The 20285-nt window shown below is 52.1% G+C and overlaps 2 protein-coding genes across 4 annotated transcripts in view; both read left to right on the top strand.

The window, feature by feature from the left end:
* Positions 1 to 9021, top strand: CDK20 (cyclin dependent kinase 20). Of its 3 annotated transcripts, XM_036083814.2 has the most exons (8): positions 1 to 322; positions 775 to 888; positions 2986 to 3174; positions 3404 to 3525; positions 3706 to 3768; positions 6313 to 6436; positions 6776 to 6931; positions 8044 to 9021. In XM_036083814.2, exons 1-8 carry the CDS (start codon positions 248 to 250, stop codon positions 8239 to 8241), a joined length of 1041 nt encoding a protein of 346 aa, XP_035939707.1. In that variant the 5' UTR covers positions 1 to 247; the 3' UTR covers positions 8242 to 9021. The 3 variants fall into 3 exon arrangements, with proteins under 3 accessions (XP_035939707.1, XP_035939709.1, XP_077918348.1); XM_036083816.2 differs by lacking the exon at positions 3706 to 3768; XM_078062222.1 differs by lacking the exons at positions 3706 to 3768; positions 6313 to 6436.
* Positions 9022 to 10464: 1443 nt separating this feature from the next.
* Positions 10465 to 20285, top strand: part of LOC118530392 (F-box/WD repeat-containing protein 12-like) — a 40362-nt gene continuing 30541 nt past the window's right edge. The window contains exons 1-2 of the mRNA XM_036083824.2: positions 10465 to 10608; positions 13164 to 13201. Coding sequence (XP_035939717.1) covers positions 10519 to 10608; positions 13164 to 13201 — 128 coding nt within the window. The 5' untranslated portion in view covers positions 10465 to 10518. The remainder of the gene's footprint in view (positions 10609 to 13163; positions 13202 to 20285) is intronic.

The raw sequence follows: 20285 nt of genomic DNA, 5'->3' as shown, positions 1-20285 counted from the left end.
GGAGGCGCGGGGAGGGGGCACCGGCCGCCATTGTTCCGCCGCCCCGGTGCTGGCGCCCTCCGCGCACGATGGCTTCCCCCGCGTGGAGTGGGCTGCGGCCTGGCCGCGGGGAACCGGCGAAGGCGTAGACGAGGCCCGGACACGTCCGCAGCTGCTGCCGGCCGCCCGGCCGGGCGCTGAGAGACAGCCCGTTGCTAGGCAGCCGCGTCGGGCCAGCGGGGAGGGGCGGGGCCTGCGGCGGCCGGGCATGGACCAGTACTGCATCCTGGGCCGCATCGGGGAGGGCGCGCACGGGATCGTCTTTAAGGCCAAGCACGTGGAGGTGAGCCGGCACGCGGGGCGGCGCGCAGGCCTGCCTTCGCTTCCAGCCGTTCCTGGTCGAGAGAGAGACCCCCCTACCCCCGTTTTCCGTGCCCACGCCTGCACCGCCGCGCCCGCCTCCCGGCCCCGCTTCGTGGTGTGCGCCCACCACTTTGGCCCCCTTCAGTGGGGGTCGTCCAGGTTGCGGTCAGATGCCCACCCACCCGCGATGCCACCGCAGTCGTCCCGCGAGTGCCCCGGGGAGCGTGGCGTCAGAGTCTCGGAGCTGTTCGCGCAGCTCTGCAACAGCTGGGTCCCAGGCTGGACCTGATTTCCCTCCAGAACGGGGTGGGGGCGCTTCCCACCCCCAAGAGGACCTCGGGCCTCTGCGTCCCCCCAGATGGCGCCTGTCCCGTCGGCGCACCCCATTCCCCAGCGCTGGACGGGTGGCAGTGTCTTAGTTCTGTCCCGCAGACTGGAGAGATCGTGGCGCTCAAGAAGGTGGCTCTGCGGCGGCTGGAGGATGGCATCCCCAACCAGGCCCTGCGGGAGATCAAGGCCCTGCAGGAGATCGAGGACAATCAGCACGTGAGTGGGGTTGGGCTCGGAGGGCCCCTTTCCGCAGCCTCCCTGTGCTCCTCCGGCACCCCTCCCTTACTCCCTGTCTTGTCCACCTCGTCCCCCACTTATGTCATTCTGCACTCACTTCCTCTTATTCACCCACTTGTTTCTTCCTGTTCTCATAATTCATTCATTTATTCACTGACTTCTTTTCATAAAACATTTGGTGATTTGTAATGATAACGATAACTGCCTGTATTGAGCTTCTGTTCTGTTCCCCAGGCTAGGTTAACTGTTGGGTTCGTTTTCATTCTGAGTTCTCCATTGCTCTGCAAGGGCGATTTCAGGCTCTCCCCTTCTCAGGCCAGGCGGGGAGGCTCATCCACCAGCTGGGGGCACAGCTGGTCCGTGGATGCTTTGGCTGGGGTCTGATGGAGGAGTCCAGATGTTCTAACCTGGGGTCCACCCGTAGGTCCTGTCCTGGGCTGGCATGGGCCCCGATTGGGCTTCTGATAACTTAGGTGCAGTAGGGGAGATGCACAGAGACAGCAGGGCCCACGTGGCCCTGTTCTGCTGTGATGGGGCTGGAGGCGCTGTGGGCACACGGGGAGGGACACATTCACCCTCAGCCTCAGTGCTCTTCGCTGTGCTTTCTCTCATCCCTGGGGAGTGACAGTCCTGTCGTGTCCTGCTTGTTTGTTATTCTCTGGAGATGTCCGTGATATGATAAAAAAGCATGTTGTAAAACTGCTTATAAAACACATCTAAAAATATGTCATCCTAGTTTTGTATGCAAATGTGTGTGTGTATATATAATATGTGTTAGTACATGCCGTATCTGTTGTGTAGTCTCATAGAATGTGCTCTAAGGTTGATTGTACTTGATAGGATTTTTCTTTTGTTGATTTTTTTTCTTTATAATTCTGTGCTTTATCTGAATGTATGTGTGTGATCTGTGAAATGATTTTGTGCTGCCTTCAAAGTCTGAAAACCAGCAGTAAGGCTATTCGAATTTTTTTGAGGACAGTCCAGGGGCATGCAGACAGCCCACATGTGGGAGAGGTGGAGGGCCTGTAAGAAGGCTGGGGACAGGGGCCTCAACCCGAGTCAGCAGCCTGGAAGTGTCTACTGTAAAACCCTCCAGAGTTGAGCCCCGGCCACCTTCAGCTCTGACCGGAGCCAGTGCAGCTGCTTCCTCACTGTGCTCTTCCCCCCACCGTCAGCCAGTGTAGATGGAATCCACTTCACGGTGCTCCTCCCCCCACCGTCAGCCAGTGTAGATGGAATCCACTTCACGGTGCTCCTCCCCCCACCGTCAGCCAGTGTAGATGGAATCGAATCCACTTCCCTGCTTGAAAAGCCCACTGGTTTTTCTTCATGCAGAGAACTCCAGCCCCTCTCTTCATTCATTTCACACACCTTCTGAAGTGTCTCCTGTGACACCGTCCAGGTCACAGCACAGAACCGAGCAAAGGTCCCTTCCCTAGAGGATCCTACATGCCGGTGACCAGCCTTCTTCCTGTTCCCACCGCAGGCCTTTGTGCTTGTTGTCCCTCTGCCCTCTGCCCTCAGCTCCTTCCCACATCCCTGCGTTACTGACCCCACCCGTTTTATTCTCTCCGTCCTCCTCAGAACCTGGACACAGCTGGGGGGCTTGCTTGCTCATGTGTCAGGTGTGTGTGTGTCCCTGTCCTGTGAGCTCCTTAAGGTCGTCAGGACCTGCCAGGCCTTGCTCCTGCTCATTGCTGTGCCGCCCAGTCCCTGTGACCTGTGGGCCCTCAGGAAGCATATGTGACGTGTCTCCCGATACTGGGATTTCATGGCCCCAGAGGAGACCTGTGCCGTGTGTGTGTGTGTGTCTGTGTGTGTATGAGAGTGAGAGAGAGAGAGACCCCTCCCAGGTGATTTTCCAGTTCCTGGGCTGGGTGGATGGGCAGACACTGCTCTAGGTGACCTTCCTTAGACCTCCTTTTCCCTGAGTGTGAAGGCAGTGTTAGATGGGGACCTGCACGTAGGGAACTCTGAACTGCCTTCCTGCCTTGTCCTCTGTCAGGGCAAGGGTTGGGGGTCCCGAGAGGCTCTGAGCACTGTGGGCCCAGGGCTGACGGGATGCCTGCCCCGCAGGTGGTGCAGCTGAAGGCTGTGTTCCCGCACGGCGCAGGCTTTGTGCTGGCCTTCGAGTTCATGCTGTCAGATCTGGCCGAGGTGGTGCGCCACGCCCAGAGGCCGCTGGTCCAGGCACAGGTCAAGAGCTACCTGCAGATGCTGCTCAAGGGTGTCGCATTCTGCCACGCCAACAACATCGTGCATCGGGTCAGTCTCGGCATGGGCTGCGGCGGGACCTGTGGGGCCAGCCCTTGAAGAAGGTGTGGTCAGAGGGGGTCAGAGGGGACGGCACCTATGGTGTGGCCACACCACAGAGTAAGTGGCCCCAGAGAGCGTGGGGGCCTGGGCTGACCCATGTACTTAGCCTGCCAAGCTCTCCTGTCCCAAGGTCCTCTGGGGGATCTGGAGGAACTGATGCCTCCTTTGGTGTGCTCAGGACCTGAAACCAGCCAACCTGCTCATCAGTGCCTCAGGCCAGCTCAAGATAGCGGACTTTGGCCTGGCCCGGGTCTTTTCCCCAGATGGCAGCCGCCTCTACACACACCAGGTGGCCACCAGGTAGGGAAGGCCAGTTCCCAGGCAGGGCTTGGCAATGGACAGGCCCCAACCTTCTCACTGGGGATGAGATGCTTCTGGGCCTTCAGTTCAGACATAGCTTGTGGGGCTGGGGTGACCTATCCGGGCAGCCTTCTGGCAGACCAGCGACCTGGTTGTGACTGCCCGCCCTCCTCCTCACAGGTGGTACCGAGCCCCTGAGCTCCTGTACGGTGCCCGCCAGTATGACCAGGGCGTTGACCTGTGGTGAGCCCCTGTGGGCTGGGCGTGGGGGGATGTGGGTTATGGAGTCACCTTTTTCTCCTGGGCTTTGGGGTTGCTAAGCCATTTGGGGGGGTGTCTTCCTGCTGCGAACTATAGGTTGCCTTGGGGGTGTCTTCCCTGGTTGGGGTATCTCTGAGGAGTTTGGGGTCAGTTTTCCTCTCTGTGACATTTTTGAGCTGGGTGGGGATTAGGTAATCAGAGTGGGAAGCTTCTGGGCTGGAGTGGGGGAGGTGGTCTGAGGCTCAAGGCTTATGGGTCATCTACATTAGGGGACAGGGGGTTGCGTATATCCCAGGAGGTGAGCTATCTAGAGGCCTGGGTCCCTGAGTGTGAAGGCTCTGAGCCTTTATTTGGGGTAGGATGGTTTGTTTGTACATGCCTAAGAGCTTGAGATGTAGGGGCTGTTTTGGAGGTCTGCCCCAGAAGGTGAGGAGTGTGAGGTGGTGGTTGTGTGTCCCAGAAATTGAGGCTCTGAGAAGTCTCAGAACTATTGAGGGTGTTGCTTTGTTTTCTAGGGTTGAGGCCAGTGAGCTCTTTGGTAGGGGAATATGTTCTATGTTCTAGGCTTGTGGTCTTTATTTACAAATCTGTATTCCTAGATGTGAAGCATCTGTGCTCTTTTGTGGTTCCTTGGCCCCAGTATGGGGTGTGGGTCTATGTGGGAAGATCTGTGTCCTTAGTGTGAGGTGACGGAGCTGGGAGTGGGGAGATCTGTGTCCTGGTGTGAGGTGACGGAGCTGGTGTGGGCGGATCTGTGTCCTGGTGTGAGGTGACGGAGCTGGTGTGGGCGGATCTGTGTCCTGGTGTGAGGTGACGGAGCTGGTGTGGGCGGATCTGTGTCCTGGTGTGAGGTGACGGAGCTGGTGTGGGCGGATCTGTGTCCTGGTGTGAGGTGACGGAGCTGGTGTGGGCGGATCTGTGTCCTGGTGTGAGGTGACGGAGCTGGTGTGGGCGGATCTGTGTCCTGGTGTGAGGTGACGGAGCTGGTGTGGGCGGATCTGTGTCCTGGTGTGAGGTGACGGAGCTGGTGTGGGCGGATCTGTGTCCTGGTGTGAGGTGACGGAGCTGGTGTGGGGAGATCTGTGTCCTGGTGTGAGGTGACGGAGCTGGTGTGGGCGGATCTGTGTCCTGGTGTGAGGTGACGGAGCTGGTGTGGGCGGATCTGTGTCCTGGTGTGAGGTGACGGAGCTGGTGTGGGGAGATCTGTGTCCTGGTGTGAGGTGACGGAGCTGGTGTGGGGAGATCTGTGTCCTGGTGTGAGGTGACGGAGCTGGTGTGGGGAGATCTGTGTCCTGGTGTGAGGTGACGGAGCTGGTGTGGGCGGATCTGTGTCCTGGTGTGAGGTGATGGAGCTGGGAGTGGGGAGATCTGTGTCCTGGTGTGAGGTGACGGAGCTGGTGTGGGCAGATCTGTGTCCTGGTGTGAGGTGACGGAGCTGGTGTGGGGAGATCTGTGTCCTGGTGTGAGGTGACGGAGCTGGTGTGGGCGGATCTGTGTCCTGGTGTGAGGTGATGGAGCTGGGAGTGGGGAGATCTGTGTCCTGGTGTGAGGTGACGGAGCTGGTGTGGGCAGATCTGTGTCCTGGTGTGAGGTGACGGAGCTGGTGTGGGCAGATCTGTGTCCTGGTGTGAGGTGACGGAGCTGGTGTGGGCAGATCTGTGTCCTGGTGTGAGGTGACGGAGCTGGTGTGGGCGGATCTGTGTCCTGGTGTGAGGTGACGGAGCTGGTGTGGGCGGATCTGTGTCCTAGTGTGAGGTGACGGAGCTGGTGTGGGCAGATCTGTGTCCTGGTGTGAGGTGACGGAGCTGGTGTGGGGAGATCTGTGTCCTGGTGTGAGGTGACGGAGCTGGTGTGGGGAGATCTGTGTCCTGGTGTGAGGTGACGGAGCTGGTGTGGGGAGATCTGTGTCCTGGTGTGAGGTGACGGAGCTGGTGTGGGCGGATCTGTGTCCTGGTGTGAGGTGACGGAGCTGGGAGTGGGGAGATCTGTGTCCTGGTGTGAAGTGACAGAGCTGGCGGGGGGAGATCTGTGTCCTGGTGTGAGGTGACGGAGCTGGTGTGGGCAGATCTGTGTCCTGGTGTGAGGTGACGGAGCTGGTGTGGGGAGATCTGTGTCCTGGTGTGAGGTGACGGAGCTGGTGTGGGGAGATCTGTGTCCTGGTGTGAGGTGACGGAGCTGGTGTGGGGAGATCTGTGTCCTGGTGTGAGGTGACGGAGCTGGTGTGGGCGGATCTGTGTCCTGGTGTGAGGTGACGGAGCTGGTGTGGGGAGATCTGTGTCCTGGTGTGAGGTGACGGAGCTGGTGTGGGGAGATCTGTGTCCTGGTGTGAGGTGACGGAGCTGGTGTGGGGAGATCTGTGTCCTGGTGTGAGGTGACGGAGCTGGTGTGGGCGGATCTGTGTCCTGGTGTGAGGTGACGGAGCTGGGAGTGGGGAGATCTGTGTCCTGGTGTGAAGTGACAGAGCTGGCGGGGGGAGATCTGTGTCCTGGTGTGAGATCTCTGAATTCTTTGCGTCTGTATCCACAGGGCTGTGGGCTGCATCCTGGGGGAATTGCTGAACGGATCCCCTCTCTTTCCTGGGGAGAACGATATTGAACAGCTTTGCTGTGTGCTTCGAATCTTGGGCACCCCCAGTCCTCAAGTCTGGCCGGTTTGCAGGGCTTCCCATTGGGGAGGGGGTGGGGGCAGGTATCCTCCCTTCCCCCCAGTAGCCAGGACCGCCCTTTCCTGCACCTCTTCCCTGTGGCCCCACACCTGCTTGCCCTCCCAGACCACTGTCCTGGCCTCCGTCGGGGGCTTCTCCCTTTCTACCCTGCTGGGTGCCTGAGGCCAGGTCCTGTCCCTTCCCTCCCAGCACACTTGCACTTGTCACCAAGCTGGGTATGGCGCAGGCGCCTGAGTCGGGGAGGGCATGTGGGATTTCAGGAGTGACAGCGGGAGCGGGAGCAGGTGGGTCATAGCGAGCAAGAACTGATGACAGTGGTTCCAGGAGATCACGGAGCTGCCCGACTACAACAAGATTTCCTTCAAGGAGCAGGCGCCCGTGCCGCTGGAGGAGGTGCTGCCCGACGCGTCTCCTCAAGCTTTGGACCTGCTGGGGCAGTTCCTCCTCTACCCTCCACGCCAGCGCATCTCAGCCTCCCAGGTGGGTACGGTGACCCGCTTTCCCTGACCCTCCTCGCTTGGGCCCCGCAACCCCGAGGTTGAGGCCCCTCAGGATCTGTGGTGGGCTGGAACCAGAGCCTGGGGGGTCACGGGCAGGTCAGGGGGCCCATGCCCACCTTGCAGAAGAGCACATCTGGGTTGTCGGTGACCGGCTCCTTCATCCCTTCAACAGATACTTACTCTGCATCGGCACATGCCCAGTATCATCCTGGGCGCTGGGGGTGGGGGGATTGGGACTGACTTTGGGGAAGTGCAGGTTTAAGCACGGGAGAAATGATGAGCAGAGGTCTGGCATGGGGGACCCGGAAGGGTGGGTTGTGTGGCCGGGAAGGAGGGGGAGGACCATGGGCTGCTGGCCAGTAGTGCCAGGGCCTCTGTCTCGGGTGTACCTGTGTCCCCAGCCTCACGGCCGCTGTCCCCTCCCCACTGTCAGCACTGGCATGCCCCCTGGGGAGTTCTCACATCATCGGCACCTCTAAAGTGGGCTGAGGTCATCTGACTGCTTCCCGCAGTCTGAGCCCCTGCACACTACCCCCCCCCACCCCCCACCCCGCCATTGCCTGCTTCTGCCCATTCAGTGTGTCCTCCACCTGGCAGGCTGGCTCATACCCCCCGCAGGGCTCTCCTGTGACCCCCTCTCAGAGCAGAAGCCCAGGTCCTAGGGGCCCACGGGTGTCACACAGTTGGGGCCATCACCTCTGGGGCCCTGTCAGCTCCTGCCCCTTTGCTCATTCTCCCCTGGGCTCCAGGCGCACTCTGTCCTTGGGCCTAGCCCCTGCACCTCTCAGCTCTCTGCTCGAGCACCGCTCTGCAGGCCTGCAGTCTCTCCAGCATCCCTCACCCCCTTGTTGTCTCTGCACCCTGTATCTTCTTTATCTTGGGCACCCGCACCCCTGACTCGTGGAAGACTTCATGAGGGCAGGTTCTTTGATCTGCCAGCCTCTGGAACAGTGCTCAGATGGTGAGCACTCAGAGGTGCTATAGGAGTGAGCCTCAGGAGGGCAGTGTTCAGATCCCCCCTCAGAGGGAAGTGAGCTGAGGTGGGGACTGGGAGGTGACTGATTTCCTTCTGCTGTCCCTTGCTGCCCCCAGGCCCTCCTGCACCAGTACTTCTTCACGGCTCCCCTGCCTGCCCACCCCTCGGAGCTGCCGATTCCCCAGCGCCCAGGGGGACCTGCCCCCAAGGCCCACCCAGGGCCCCCCCACGTCCATGACTTCCATGTGGACCGGCCTCTCGAAGAGTCGCTGTTGAACCCGGAGCTGATTCGGCCCTTCATCCCAGAGGGCTGAGACGCTGGGCTAGCCCTGCTGTCCTGCTCCCCAGAGCCCCCCAGGCTTCTTGTTCTTCTGCTTAGCCTGACTCAACCTCCCATGGCCTCTACCCAGCCATACTTGTTCCACTCCATGCCTGGTCCTGCTCCCAGCCAGGTGCTGAGGACGTCCAGCTCCAGCAGAGGAGACCTGCAGCTTGCACTGTTGGCTTCCCATCTGTGTGTTGCTGACTTACCCATCAGAGGGAGAGAGTGGGCTCCGGGGTTGTGCCTGCCATGGTCCTGGTTCTCCAGGCCCTGCCTTCCTGGTCAGGGATGGTCCTGGTAGAGCCATCTAGGGGAGTGCAGAGTGTAAGATGTCCTCACATTGAAACACAAGTGGGAGGGCAGGTTGGTTTTGGTTTTGTTTTCAGAGGCATTAAAAGCTAGTTCAGTTTCGAGATTTATATGAAAAGCCCGGGTAGTCCTGCCTGGTGTCTGCCCCTCTTCCATTCCTGTTGAGGGAAGTGGCATTGATTCCTGGCTTCTGCTTCTCTCTGGTCACCAGGGAAGTGGCCCCAGGCATGGCTACTCTGGTCCTGGGGGCTTCAGACAGTGAGGTGGCGGAAGTCAAGCCCAGGGCTGGCTCAGGTTGGGGACCTATCAGGTTTAAGTCGGTTTACCAACATCTCTACCCTCAGGCTAAGGGTGAGCCAGGACCAGATGTGTCACCTCCTTACTCAGATAAAGAGCAAGTGAGGAGACAGGCATTCCTGGAACTCATGTCTTAATTTAGTAAATCCAGATCCAAGCAAAATCAGCCCTTGTTTGTTGTTTAATAAGATTTGATAAGCCGTTTCTACAGTATGTATGGGAATAAAAGGGTTAAGAGAAGGCAGCAGAAGAGAAAAAGGGAAGGACTCACTCTGTTAGACCTAAGACTTACCATAGGGCTCAATAATTGGGACGGTGCAGCCTTAGTTCGGGAAGAATTAAAAACAGAGCAGAGAAACTTAGCAATCTTTTGTTCTTCATGTGGATAAACTTCTGTGAGCGCTGAGGACAGGTCATTGCCCTCCAAGCTCCTAGGCCCATGCAAACAAGGCAGACTCATCTGTTGCTTTCAGGGAGAGGTCTCATGCTTGAGGGATGTGTGCCTGTCTCCAGCTACATCTTCTGTCAACTCTAAGCTGCAGTCTGGCTACCTTCTGGGAGCTCTGAGCTCCGAGTAAATTCGAGCTTGTACCCACAGTTCTACTACTGACCTTGAATGTCAAGGTCAGAGTGAGGCTGGGTGTCACGGCCAGGGTGAAGTTCACTGTGAGGGTTACGGTGCCAGGGTCCGGTGAAGGTAGGGGTTTCGGGTAGGGCAGATGGAGATGATAGCCGGGTTGAGGGTTAGAAGCAGGGCGAGGTTGGAGGGGAGGGGTTGGGGCAAGGTAAGGGGGAGTGTCCGGACTAGGGGCGGCCCGACCCCGGTAAAGGAGAGGACCTTGTCAAAGGCCAGGTTGAGAGCGGGTAAGGGGTGGGGCTGGAATGCAGGACAGGGCACATTTACTGGCAAGAGTGAGGGCAACGGCCAGGGCTGGGGAGGTGCCCGCCTCAAGGTCCCTGTCGTGAGGGTCAGGGCGGGGGCCGAGGGGGTGGTCAGGGGCAAGTGGAAGGTTGGGGAGAAGCGGGGCGGACTGGCTACTGCATGAGGCGGAGAGCTGACTGAACAGGATTGACTGAGAACGGCACGAGCCTTCCGGGCTGGGCGTAGTCTGCGGGGCGGAAGCGCGGGGGGGACGGGGCTCGGCCTGCGGGGCGGAAGCGCCGTGAGATGGGCGGGGCTTGGTTGAGTGGAGCGGAAGTGCGGCGGGGCGGGCGGGGCTTGGCTTGCGGGCAGAAGAGCCTTGAGACGGGAGGGGTTCGGCCTACGGGGCGGAAGTGAGGTAGGCTGGGCAGGGTTTGGTTGAGTGGAGCGGAAGCGCGGCAGGGTGGGCGGGGCTCGGCTTGTGGGGCGGAAGCGCTGTGGGATGGGCGGGATTTGTCTTTCGGGGCGGAAGCGCGGCGGAGTGGGCGGGGTTTAGCTGAGGAACGGAAGCGCGGTGGGGTAGGCCGGGTTTGGCTTGCAGGGCGGAAGCGCGGTGGGACGGGCGGGGTTTGGCCTGCCGGGCGGAAGCGCGGTGGGATCGGTGGGGTATTGGCCTGCCGGGCGGAAGCGCGGTGGGGTGGGCGGGGTTTGGCCTGCCGGGCGGAAGCGCGGTGAGGTGGGCGGGGTTTGGCCGAGAGGCGAGGAAGCGTGTGGAGGGAGGGGCCGGGGCGGCGGCGCGAGATGGAGCCGCGGCTTGGGCTCCACGAGTTGCTGCACGTTTTCTCGTTCCTGGAGGCCCGAGACCTGCTCTGCGCCGCCCAGGTGGACAAGGTAGCGCGCTCTGTCCGGGGCGGAGGCAGGGCTGGCCGGCTGGCTCTGCTCTGCTCTGCTCTGGGTTTGGTTCCCCATTTGGGAGGCGGCGTCAGGCGACCCTGATGCCGTGGTTGGCAGAGAGCGCTCGCGGCCCCCGGGGTGGTGACCTGGGCGGCTTTTGTGGGGGCAGCACTGCAAGCCGCCGGCCCCTGGCAGCGCCCAGAACCCTGCTCGGTTCGCCTGCAGCGGGCGCCCTGCCATCGGGCTTCAGTGCTAAGATGGGCTTGGGCACCGGTTTCCTTGCCCCTCCCACCTTTTCTGGAATATTCTGGAACTTCCCTCCTGGGCCTGCCTGGGAAGCCAAGATTTTCCTGTGAGTGGCACGTCCCCTGCGCTCAGGCCTCGCCACACCTGGAGCTTGGCTGGGCTTGCCCTGGGCCTGTTGAGTGCGTCTGCCTGCACCTGCGCGTCCGCCCCCGTGTGCACCTGCGCGGAGCTCTTCCTAGGTCTGCACACAGCTTCGCTGAGTGTGGAGCGTATTTATTTAACGTCTGTTTTTCTCATTACCGAGATTCATTACCGAGAGCAAGGATTTCTGTGTTTTGCGTCATGTTGTCTCTAGCACCCAGTGAATTTCTTGGCACTTAGGCTATGTAAATACTTGCTGAGTAAATGAATTTCGTTAAGGAACCTAAAATACATTTGTTAACCTTAGAAGTGAAACTGCCAGTTATTTTACCAGCAAAAATGTGTTTATTTGGGAATAGCAGAGAATTGCAATTTGGGACAAGCAACTTACAGTAAAATCATAGTCCAGAAAGCAAAGGCCAGGAGGCTTTTTTATAGAGGAAGGTGGGGAGGGCTGTTGTAAACTAAACGTCCGTTGGACTAAGCTGCGAGCTGGAAGTGTAGCGGCCTCTCGTTCGCTGGGCTGTTGCTGGGCCAGGAAATCTCCCTCTGGGATAGTAATGTAGTTAAACTAGTGTCAATTTGCAATGTGCATCTCTTCCTGTGGGGTCTGCCCTTGTCAAGTGCTGTGGCTTGAAGAGTACCCCCCCTGCTGGTCTCCTAAGGTTTTCCTTATTAATTTTAACACATAATCGTACCATTTTACAGAAAGATCAATAAGCAGATTTTTTTTTTTTAGCAGATTCTTATTTGAATTCTATAACTCATTTAAAATGTGTCACGTAAAATACTGGGTTTTCATCCCTTTTTTACCGATAAGGAAACTTGAGTATCACCCAGGTAGTCCCATACAGGGCTGGAACTGGATCCCTGTTTTCCCAGCAGCAGGCTAGGGATAGTGTAGGGGCAGAGTTTGAAAGGAGGGTGACTTAAATCGTTGGAAAGCACCAACTTCTCTGGGACATAGTTTCCCCCTTAGGTAAGATGAGGTCAATAATTTTTGCCTCACCGTGTCATCATGAAGGCCAGGATCTAACAGGGAGATCCTCAAAGGTGGGGGAGGGGGGTATTTATCAGGTTATATTACACATTATACTTCTGTATTTGGGAAATAAGGTCTCAGTTGGGTTTTGAACTAGGAGATATAGAAAAGGAAAATGTGTAAATCTTCTTGCCTGACTTGGCTTGATTTTTGCAAAATACAAATTTTACTTTCCTTCCAAAAATACTGAAACTTTGATCTAGCAGATGACCAAGGGCTGTGGAAGTGGGGGCCTGGGCTCAGAGGAAGGTGGTTCCTTCTGTCATGGATCCGAAAGCCAGTTTCTGGGATGGGGCCTTCAGTGGAGCTGGACCACAGACAACTCCAGAGTGGTTCCCGCCAAAGCTGTGTGGGCTTCAGAATCCAGGCTGGCCTAGGCTGGAGAGGCCAGGGAGTCCCAGGATGCAGCTGTGGGCCTGATGGAGGTCAGGCATGGCACTCTGGTCCCCTCCCGGGACTGACGCTGAGCCTCTCCCAAGTGCTTCTGCAGGGGGCAGTTTATGAAGCAGGGCTTGACAGTGTGTCTCCCCCCCGCCCCCCAGGTGGCTGTCGGTTCCACCATCTTGGCATCTCTGGGACATCCTCTAGGCCAGTGCAGCAGCCATTCTGGGGCCTGTTGCTTTGCCCTTGTTTCCAATTCTGACGGCAGCTAATGATCCTCCTCCTAAAACAAGTGTAACCCTGCCACTCCTCCAGCCACAGTTCCCAAATGGCTTCACACAGTTTTTTGCCAGTAGGACTTTGGGATTTGCGTCTAAGCAGATCTCCAGCTCCTTTCCCCAGAACACTATACTCCAATTATGGCAGAATACCCATGTTTTCACACTTCAGAATCTTTGCTCAAGTAGTTTTCTCTCTCCCTAGAGTGCTTCAGCCACTGGGGACTTGATCAGTAGTCACCTCTGAGCCCCTTGGCTCCACTGAGTTGGGCATTCTCTCCTTTCTCACTCATTTGGTTGTTTTTATTGCACTGTCCAAATAGGCCTCATTCCCCAGGGTGAATCTTCTTTCCTGCTGGCACCAAGTCTGATGTAGCTCTCTGCCCCTTCTGTAGTGCCCGGCGAGCTAGGTGCCAACTCACATTGACTGACCAGACATTGTCTTCTCTGCTCTCTTGTTCTAGGTCTGGAATGAAGTTTCAAGGACCAAGGAACTGTGGAGGTGAGTGAAGGAAAAGCCAAACATGGTCAGAAGAGTGTCCCATGAAGGTGAGGGGTGCACTGGATAAGTGGTCTGAGCACTGTGTCTCTGGCTTTGATGCATACACAAGAAAGGACAATCCACAGAACTTATCAGCAGGAAAGTCCCCCCACCCTACCCCCCCCCCCGTTAGGCGTGTAACACTCTCTTTTTTTAATAGTATATTGAAATATAAGAGTTTTATTAATTGAATGGGAGATTGATATACGTCAGGAGTACCAAACTCAGGGGCAGAAATGTACAGCAAATGCATACAGCTGGCTGACAGAAGATACATCAACAGACTATTTTATTTGAACTCATCTTTGGTGTAACAACATAGCTGTATAAGCACATACGATATTAAAAAAAAAATAATATCAGGGGCGCCTGTGTGACTCAGTCAGTTAACTGTCTACCTTTGGTTCACGTTGTGATCTCAGAGTCCCAGAAGGGGCTGGGGCTCCCTGCTCAGTGGGAAGTCTGCTTCTCCCTCTCCCTCTGTCCCTCCCCCCTGCTCGTGCTCTCTCTTGTGTGTGTGTGCTCACTCACTCTCAAATGAATAAAATCTTTTAAAAAAAAAAATAAAAAAAATTAAATTTGAAAATAAAAAATATTTTAATCATTAATTTAATACGTTTTTCTTTCTTATTCATTTTTCCTTTGGAACCTGACTTCTTTTGTCCCAAGAAAGGAGCGTCAGATCATCTATCTCTTGCTGAATGTGAGACCGACTATAGCCTTGACTGTCAGCTAGGAGCTGTATTTAGTTTTAGCCACTACAGCTGTTCACACATGAAGGGGCTGCCAAATGTGGAGGGAGTCTTTGCTTGATGGGTTTCGTTTTCAGGATAACTGTGCATTGAGATATTTGAGAATTCTAGAATGCCAGTCTTGCTGTATTTAGTGTTCAGTGTCTATAGTATCTATTGCTTTTCATTCACTTGTTATTGATAATGATACTAGTTAGAAAAATTATATTAATCCCTTTAGTTAGTTTTGAAGAGAACTTTTGTTGGCTTTCCGTCTTTATCTACAGTTTGGGGGAATGTACTCTAGATAGAACACATTCAGTTCTGGAAATTGGTTCCTGTGTAGGGAGTGGACAAGATTATGTGTTGCCAAATATGATGCTCAATGACTTTGTGTCATAGGAAATAAGTGAACTGACTCATGGGTTGGTGCGAGTATTTGTGGAAGACCTAGCAGAGCAGTATTCATATGTTGAAATAGGTAGGATGCCAGCCCCAACCCCGGTCTTCATTCTCATCTTTGCTGATAGGCTAGGAGAGGAATTTCTGTTTGAGTGACAGGAGTAAGTTTCTTTCAGCCGTTCAAAAGATACCTTCAGTGGCTTATCACCTAACTTCCACACGGATGTCCTATGTTACCACGTGGTGCCTCTGATTCCTCAGGTAGATGGTTTGGCTTCTACAGGCAGGTCACGAACGGGTTTCAGTTCATTACTGTTTCATACTGTTTGGTGCTAAACGTTTTTAGCATAAAGTCATTCCTCAGCATTGTATTCTTGAACTGTGTTCTTATAAAAACGGTGGGTTTGTTTCTGGAGCTGGGACAACAGCATTTCAGGAGCATCGTCATCTGTGGTCACATGCGTGTGTCATTTCTGATGCAGTGTCTGTCATGGGTACCAGGCTCCAGAGTTCTCCAGGCCCATTAGAAATTCTTATGGACACAGCAAATGAATGTAGTTAACTGATCATGTATTTTTAATGTGTACTGTATAATTTTAATTGAGAATGCTGCAAGTTCCTTTTTTAATGCCCCATGACCTTTTAAATTCTGCTGCCTTCAACACACTAAACATTAACTTTTGGTTAGAAGTAAAGTTGCAAATATTTGCTTTTTTTTTTTTTTTTAAGATTTTATTTATTTGAGAGAGAGAGAATGAGAGAGAGCGAGCACATGAGAGGGGGGAGGGTCAGAGGGAGAAGCAGACTCCCTGCCGAGCAGGGAGCCCGATGCGGGACTCGATCCAGGGACTCCAGGATCATGACCTGAGCCGAAGGCAGTCGCTTAACCAACTGAGCCACCCAGGTGCCCGCAAATGTTTGCTTTTGTTTAAAGTACATAATTTCTGTCGTGTACCACAGATCATTTGTTATTAATTGCTATCTGTGAAAAGTTGTGGTATCACAGTATTTTTGCACTTGATACATTGAAATTCAGAGGCATATCACATACTTTATTCATAGTCATACTTAAACCTTTTTGATGGTCTGCCTTTGTTTGTTTTTAAAGTAGGCTCCACATCCAGCGTGGAGCCCAACGCGGGGCTTGAACTCACAACCCTGAGATCAAGACCTGAGCTGAGATCAGGAGGTTGGCTGCTTGACCGACTAAGCCACCCAGGCACCCCAGTCTGCCTTTGTTTTTGTCAAATCATTTGTTTTTTCATTTCTTCTAAATATTGGTCATGGGTCCTACTTAAGGTTCATATAATGGTGTGTAATGGCCTTAAATACTAGACTTTACTTCCACTAAGAAATGTGCCTTCTTTTTCTTAAGCCACATTATCTTCTTGGTCTAGCTTTCATTTTCACACTCTTTAGATTGAGATACGGGTACAAGAAATTTCCCTTTTTATTTCAACTCAAAACCAGCAACATAAGGACTGGTGATACGAGGTAATTGACACTTGGTCTCACCATCCAGAAGATAAAAGAGATGGTGAAGCTGAGAGCTCGTTCTTATCTAAAGGGTACAGGCTTATGCAGCTCCAGACAGATTTTGTCAGGTGGGAATTTGGGTTTAGTATAGTCAGACCACTTGCCTTTTCCTGACTTTTATGTGAAAACTTATGATTTTTAAGTGTGGCAGCTAGTCTATGCAGGCTAATCCTATGCAAGCCAAGCAAAATAATCTGGGGGTCCATTTGGCGCATAGGCTGCCAGTATACTACTTTTTTTTTTAAGTTGAATCTTTTTTTTTTTAAGATTTTATTTATTTGAGAGAGAGAGGTTGAGAGAACGAGTAGGAGGAGGGGCAGAAAGAGAAGCAGACTCCTGTGGAGCAGGGAGCCCCATGCGGCACTTGATCCCAGGACTCTGGGATCATGACCTGAGCCACCCAGGCACCCCAGTATACAATATAGAAGGACCAGAGTTCCAGTAAGCACAGTAAAACCTTCATCCAACATGGGCGCTGGATCTTTCTCAGTGTGTTAGAAGGTTCCTAGAGCCTAGCACAGGGCCTGACATGGAGGTGCTCAGTGAATGGAGAAGCTATGATGACTGTATTGTACTTATTGAGGCCATGGGCTATGAGCCATGTATTTCCCACCTAACCTCATCTGTGTTCTCTGTGAGATAGGAGTGCTAGGCTGGAGCCACACAATGCCACATCAGCTCTGTGGACTGTAAAATGCTGGAAGCCTCTGCCCATGAAGCCTCCCTAGTCCTCTCCCAGCCAGAAGTCCACTCTCTTTGTGCTCAGGTCCCATATCACATGTTGCGTCTTCTGAAATGTCACGTTTCTCCCATGAACTTTTATTTTGCTTATTCTCCTAACCACTGGCTGAGAGCGCCCTGTGGTAAGAGCCATGTCTCACTCACTTTGGTGCCCAAAGACTAGATGGAGAGTCCGTAGTTCTCTACAGTGTGGATGAGCTAACATTTTTATTCTCAAAAACTTGATGAGAGAGGTGCTATCATAGAATTGAGAGCAGCAGTCACATGGAAGCTCAGAATGCAGGAGCTTGGAAAATGGTGGATTTGGAAATTTTCTCCTCTATAAAAGCAATGAGAAAACTGACACAAATTGTCAAAATCAACTTTTTCAGAGCTCTGGAAATTAACAAGAGACTTGTAGTAGTCTAGGAAGTGTTTGTTCAAGAAAAAATATTTGAATCTTAGAACAGCAAGTTTTCTTGCCCTGTTCCCATAAACCTCTCCAGTTCTCTCTTAGCCTTGAATATCAACAGCTCACGATCACAGTGAAACCAGGAGCCTGGCAGTCACTGGAGGGGGAAGAATGGGATTGGATTCTCATTACCAGAGAATTGTCATTATTTGACCTGCTGGTATTTCTTTGAAGACCCCATGGGCAGACTGTTTTTGTTTGGTCTGACTTGGAGTTCACTCAGTGTGAAAGCCTTTACTTTGGGACCTTTGTCAAAACAGTAACTGACAGTTGATTAACTTTGTGGCCTGTCAGAGCTGATGGACAGCAATTGAGCAAATAGTAGGCTAACCAAAAGCTTGAAAAGCTGAGAATGTGATGTCTTTAGGGGCTTGAGCTTTGAAAAGCCCTGACACTTTCCTAGGAATGTAAAAGCCCAGGCACATGTAACAGGGTGTGCACAAATTCAGGGAAGACCTAAGAAGGCTCTAAACTCACTTGTTTGGCTAACCCTGAGGTTCTATGCAAGTAGGAAGTGAAGGCTTGGGTATAGTTGTCAGCTGCCTTACTGAGTGTTGAATGCATTCTCCAACATGCACAGGAGCCTTTTGGTGATGACCAGAAGACTTAGTAGTTCCAGGCATTTGCAATATCCATGGCCAGTCATTAGTAAGCTCTAATTTAAGCAGAGACTTCAGTGGCCATATGTAACAAAGAATGCAGGCTTTTCAGAATTTGTTCATAAATGTTACTAAACAATAACAGTCAACAGCTGAAACAACAAACCTGGCAGGGGGGGGGCAGGGGTTCAGATTTCCAGAACTCCACATTATTTAAAATGTTCAGTTTTCAACAAGTTATGAGTCATGCAAAGAAATAAGAAAAGTATAGCTTATACACAGGAAATAAAGCAAACAACAGAAACTTTGAGAAAGCCCAGGCATTGGACTTACTGGGTAAAGAATTGAAATTAGCTATTTTCATTATGTTCAAACAACTACAGGAAACCATGTGCAAAGAACTAAAGGGAAGGAGGACAGTGTCTCATCCAATAGATAATATCAGTAAAGAATATTTATAAAAATAAATAGAAATTATAGAGTAGAAAATTATACTATCAAATTAAAAACTCAGGATTTGAGCACAGAAGATAGAATTGGTGAATTTGAAGATAAGCCAAGGGAGATTATCCAGTCTGAAGAATAGAATGAATATGAAGAAGGAAGAAAAATCAACAGTGCCTAAGAGACCTGTGGGACACCATCAAGCATGCCAACATTGCATAACAGGAGTCCCAGAATGAGAGGGGAAAGGGAGAAGGAATAAAATATTTAAAGAAATAAGGGCTGGGAACTTCCCAGATTTGATGAAGGATGTTAACTTACACATGCAAAAGCTCAATGAACTGCAAGTAGGATAAACTGAAAGAGTTCCACACCACCAGTGTCGTCTTAGTGCAGTAGGCAGCACGTCAGTCTCACAAAGAGTTCCACATCAGAACACATTGTAGGGACACCTGGCTGGCTCAGTCGGTAGAGCATGCAACTCTTGATCTTGGGGTCATGAGTTCAAGCCCCACATTGGGTGTAGAGATTACTTAAATAAAATATTTAAAAAGACACATTGTAATCAAACTTGAAAGCTAAAGATAGAGAATCTTGAAAGCAGCAAGAGAGAAGCAACTCATCATGTACAAGGAAACCCTGATGATATTTAACAGTTGATTTCTCATTAAAAAACATGGAACACAGAAGGTAGTGGGATGACATTGGAAGTGTTGAAAGAAAAGATTATTAGAGTTGAATGTCTAGAAAAATAAAGGAGAAAATGAAGACCTTTTAAGATTAGCAAAAGCTGAGAGGGTTTGTTGCTATACACTTGCCCTGCAAGAAACCCTAAGGGAGTCTTTCAGTTTGAAATGAAAGGATGTTAGGTAGTAAGGTGAATCTACATAAAAATAAAGAACACTAGTGATGTTACTTTATAGGCATATGTAAAAGGCAGTATAAATGTATTTATTTCTAAGTCTGTTTTTCTCTTTAATGATTTAAATGACAGCTGCATAAAACAATATAGCTGTCTGTTGATGCATATATAATGTATAAAACGTGATTTGTAGGTGTAGCGGCACAATTGGAGAGGGGCAGGAAACGGTGCTACGTAGGAGCAAAGTTTTTGAATACTGTTGAAATTTAAGTTGATGTTAATCAAAACTAGATTAATCCCCAAGGCAACCATTAAGAACTCAAAAAATATGGTAGAAGAAATGACAAGGGAATTAGTACATTAGAAATTATTCAACACAAAAGAAGGCAGTAACAGAAGACTAGAGGGGAAAATGCTTAAAACCTAGAAATAAGTAGCAAGATGACATGTAAATCATGCCTTGTCATTAATTATGTGAAATGTATTAAGTGTACACTCTAATAAAAAGGCAGAGGTTGTCAGAAGGGATAAACAATATCCAACTTTCTGCTGTCTACAAGAGACATACTTTAGATTCAAAGACTTAGATAAGTTGAAATTTGAAGAATGGAAACAGATACACCATGCAAACAGTAACCAAAGGAAAGTTGGAATGGCCATGCTAATATCAGACAAAGTAGACTGTAAGACAAAAAGCATTACTAGAGACAAAGAAGGCTGTTTTATGATAAGTCAATCCATGAAGAAGATCTATAAATTATAAATGCATACACATCTAATGACAGCATCAAAATACATGAAGGGCTGACAGAACTGAAAGGAGAAATAGACAATTCAGCAATAAGAGTTGGAGACTTCAAGAAATACTCTTTTTTTTTTTTTTAAGATTTTATTTATTTGTCAGAGAGAGAGAGTGAGCACAAGCAGGGGGGCGACAGGCAGAGGGAGAAGCAGCCTCCCCGCTGAGCAAGGAGCCCGATGTGAGACTCGATCCCAGGACCCTGGGATCATGACCTGAGCTGAAGGCAGATGCTTAACTGACTGAGCCACTCAGGCATCCCAAGAAATACTCTTGAATTACCGAAGTAATTCGGTTGCATGACCGAAGCTGCATGCCCTTGGCCTTGGGTCAATTAAAGCCCCGGTCATGTACAAGGGGTCAGGACCTACTTCATGGGGGTGTCAGGAAAAGTGGCGGAATACCCAAGAAGCACTGATGCCTGGTGGTGGTGAGCACTTGTTCAGTGTCATCTCATCATCATCCCCACTTTAACAGTGG

The sequence above is a fragment of the Halichoerus grypus genome, chromosome 14, assembly GCF_964656455.1.
Source record: "Halichoerus grypus chromosome 14, mHalGry1.hap1.1, whole genome shotgun sequence".
NCBI lineage: Eukaryota > Metazoa > Chordata > Mammalia > Carnivora > Phocidae > Halichoerus > Halichoerus grypus.
The sequence above is the reverse complement of the archived record's forward strand: the minus strand, read 5'-3'. Positions and strand labels throughout refer to the sequence as shown.

Excerpts from the sequence above, each read along its gene's own strand:
- CDK20 (XM_036083814.2), top strand. The coding sequence starts at position 248 with ATGGACCAGTACTGCATCCTGGGCCGCATCGGGGAGGGCGCGCACGGG. Across the intron at positions 323-774 it reads TTAAGGCCAAGCACGTGGAG|ACTGGAGAGATCGTGGCGCT; the intron begins GTGAGCCGGCAC and ends TCTGTCCCGCAG. Across the intron at positions 3,526-3,705 it reads ACACACCAGGTGGCCACCAG|GTGGTACCGAGCCCCTGAGC; the intron begins GTAGGGAAGGCC and ends TCCTCCTCACAG.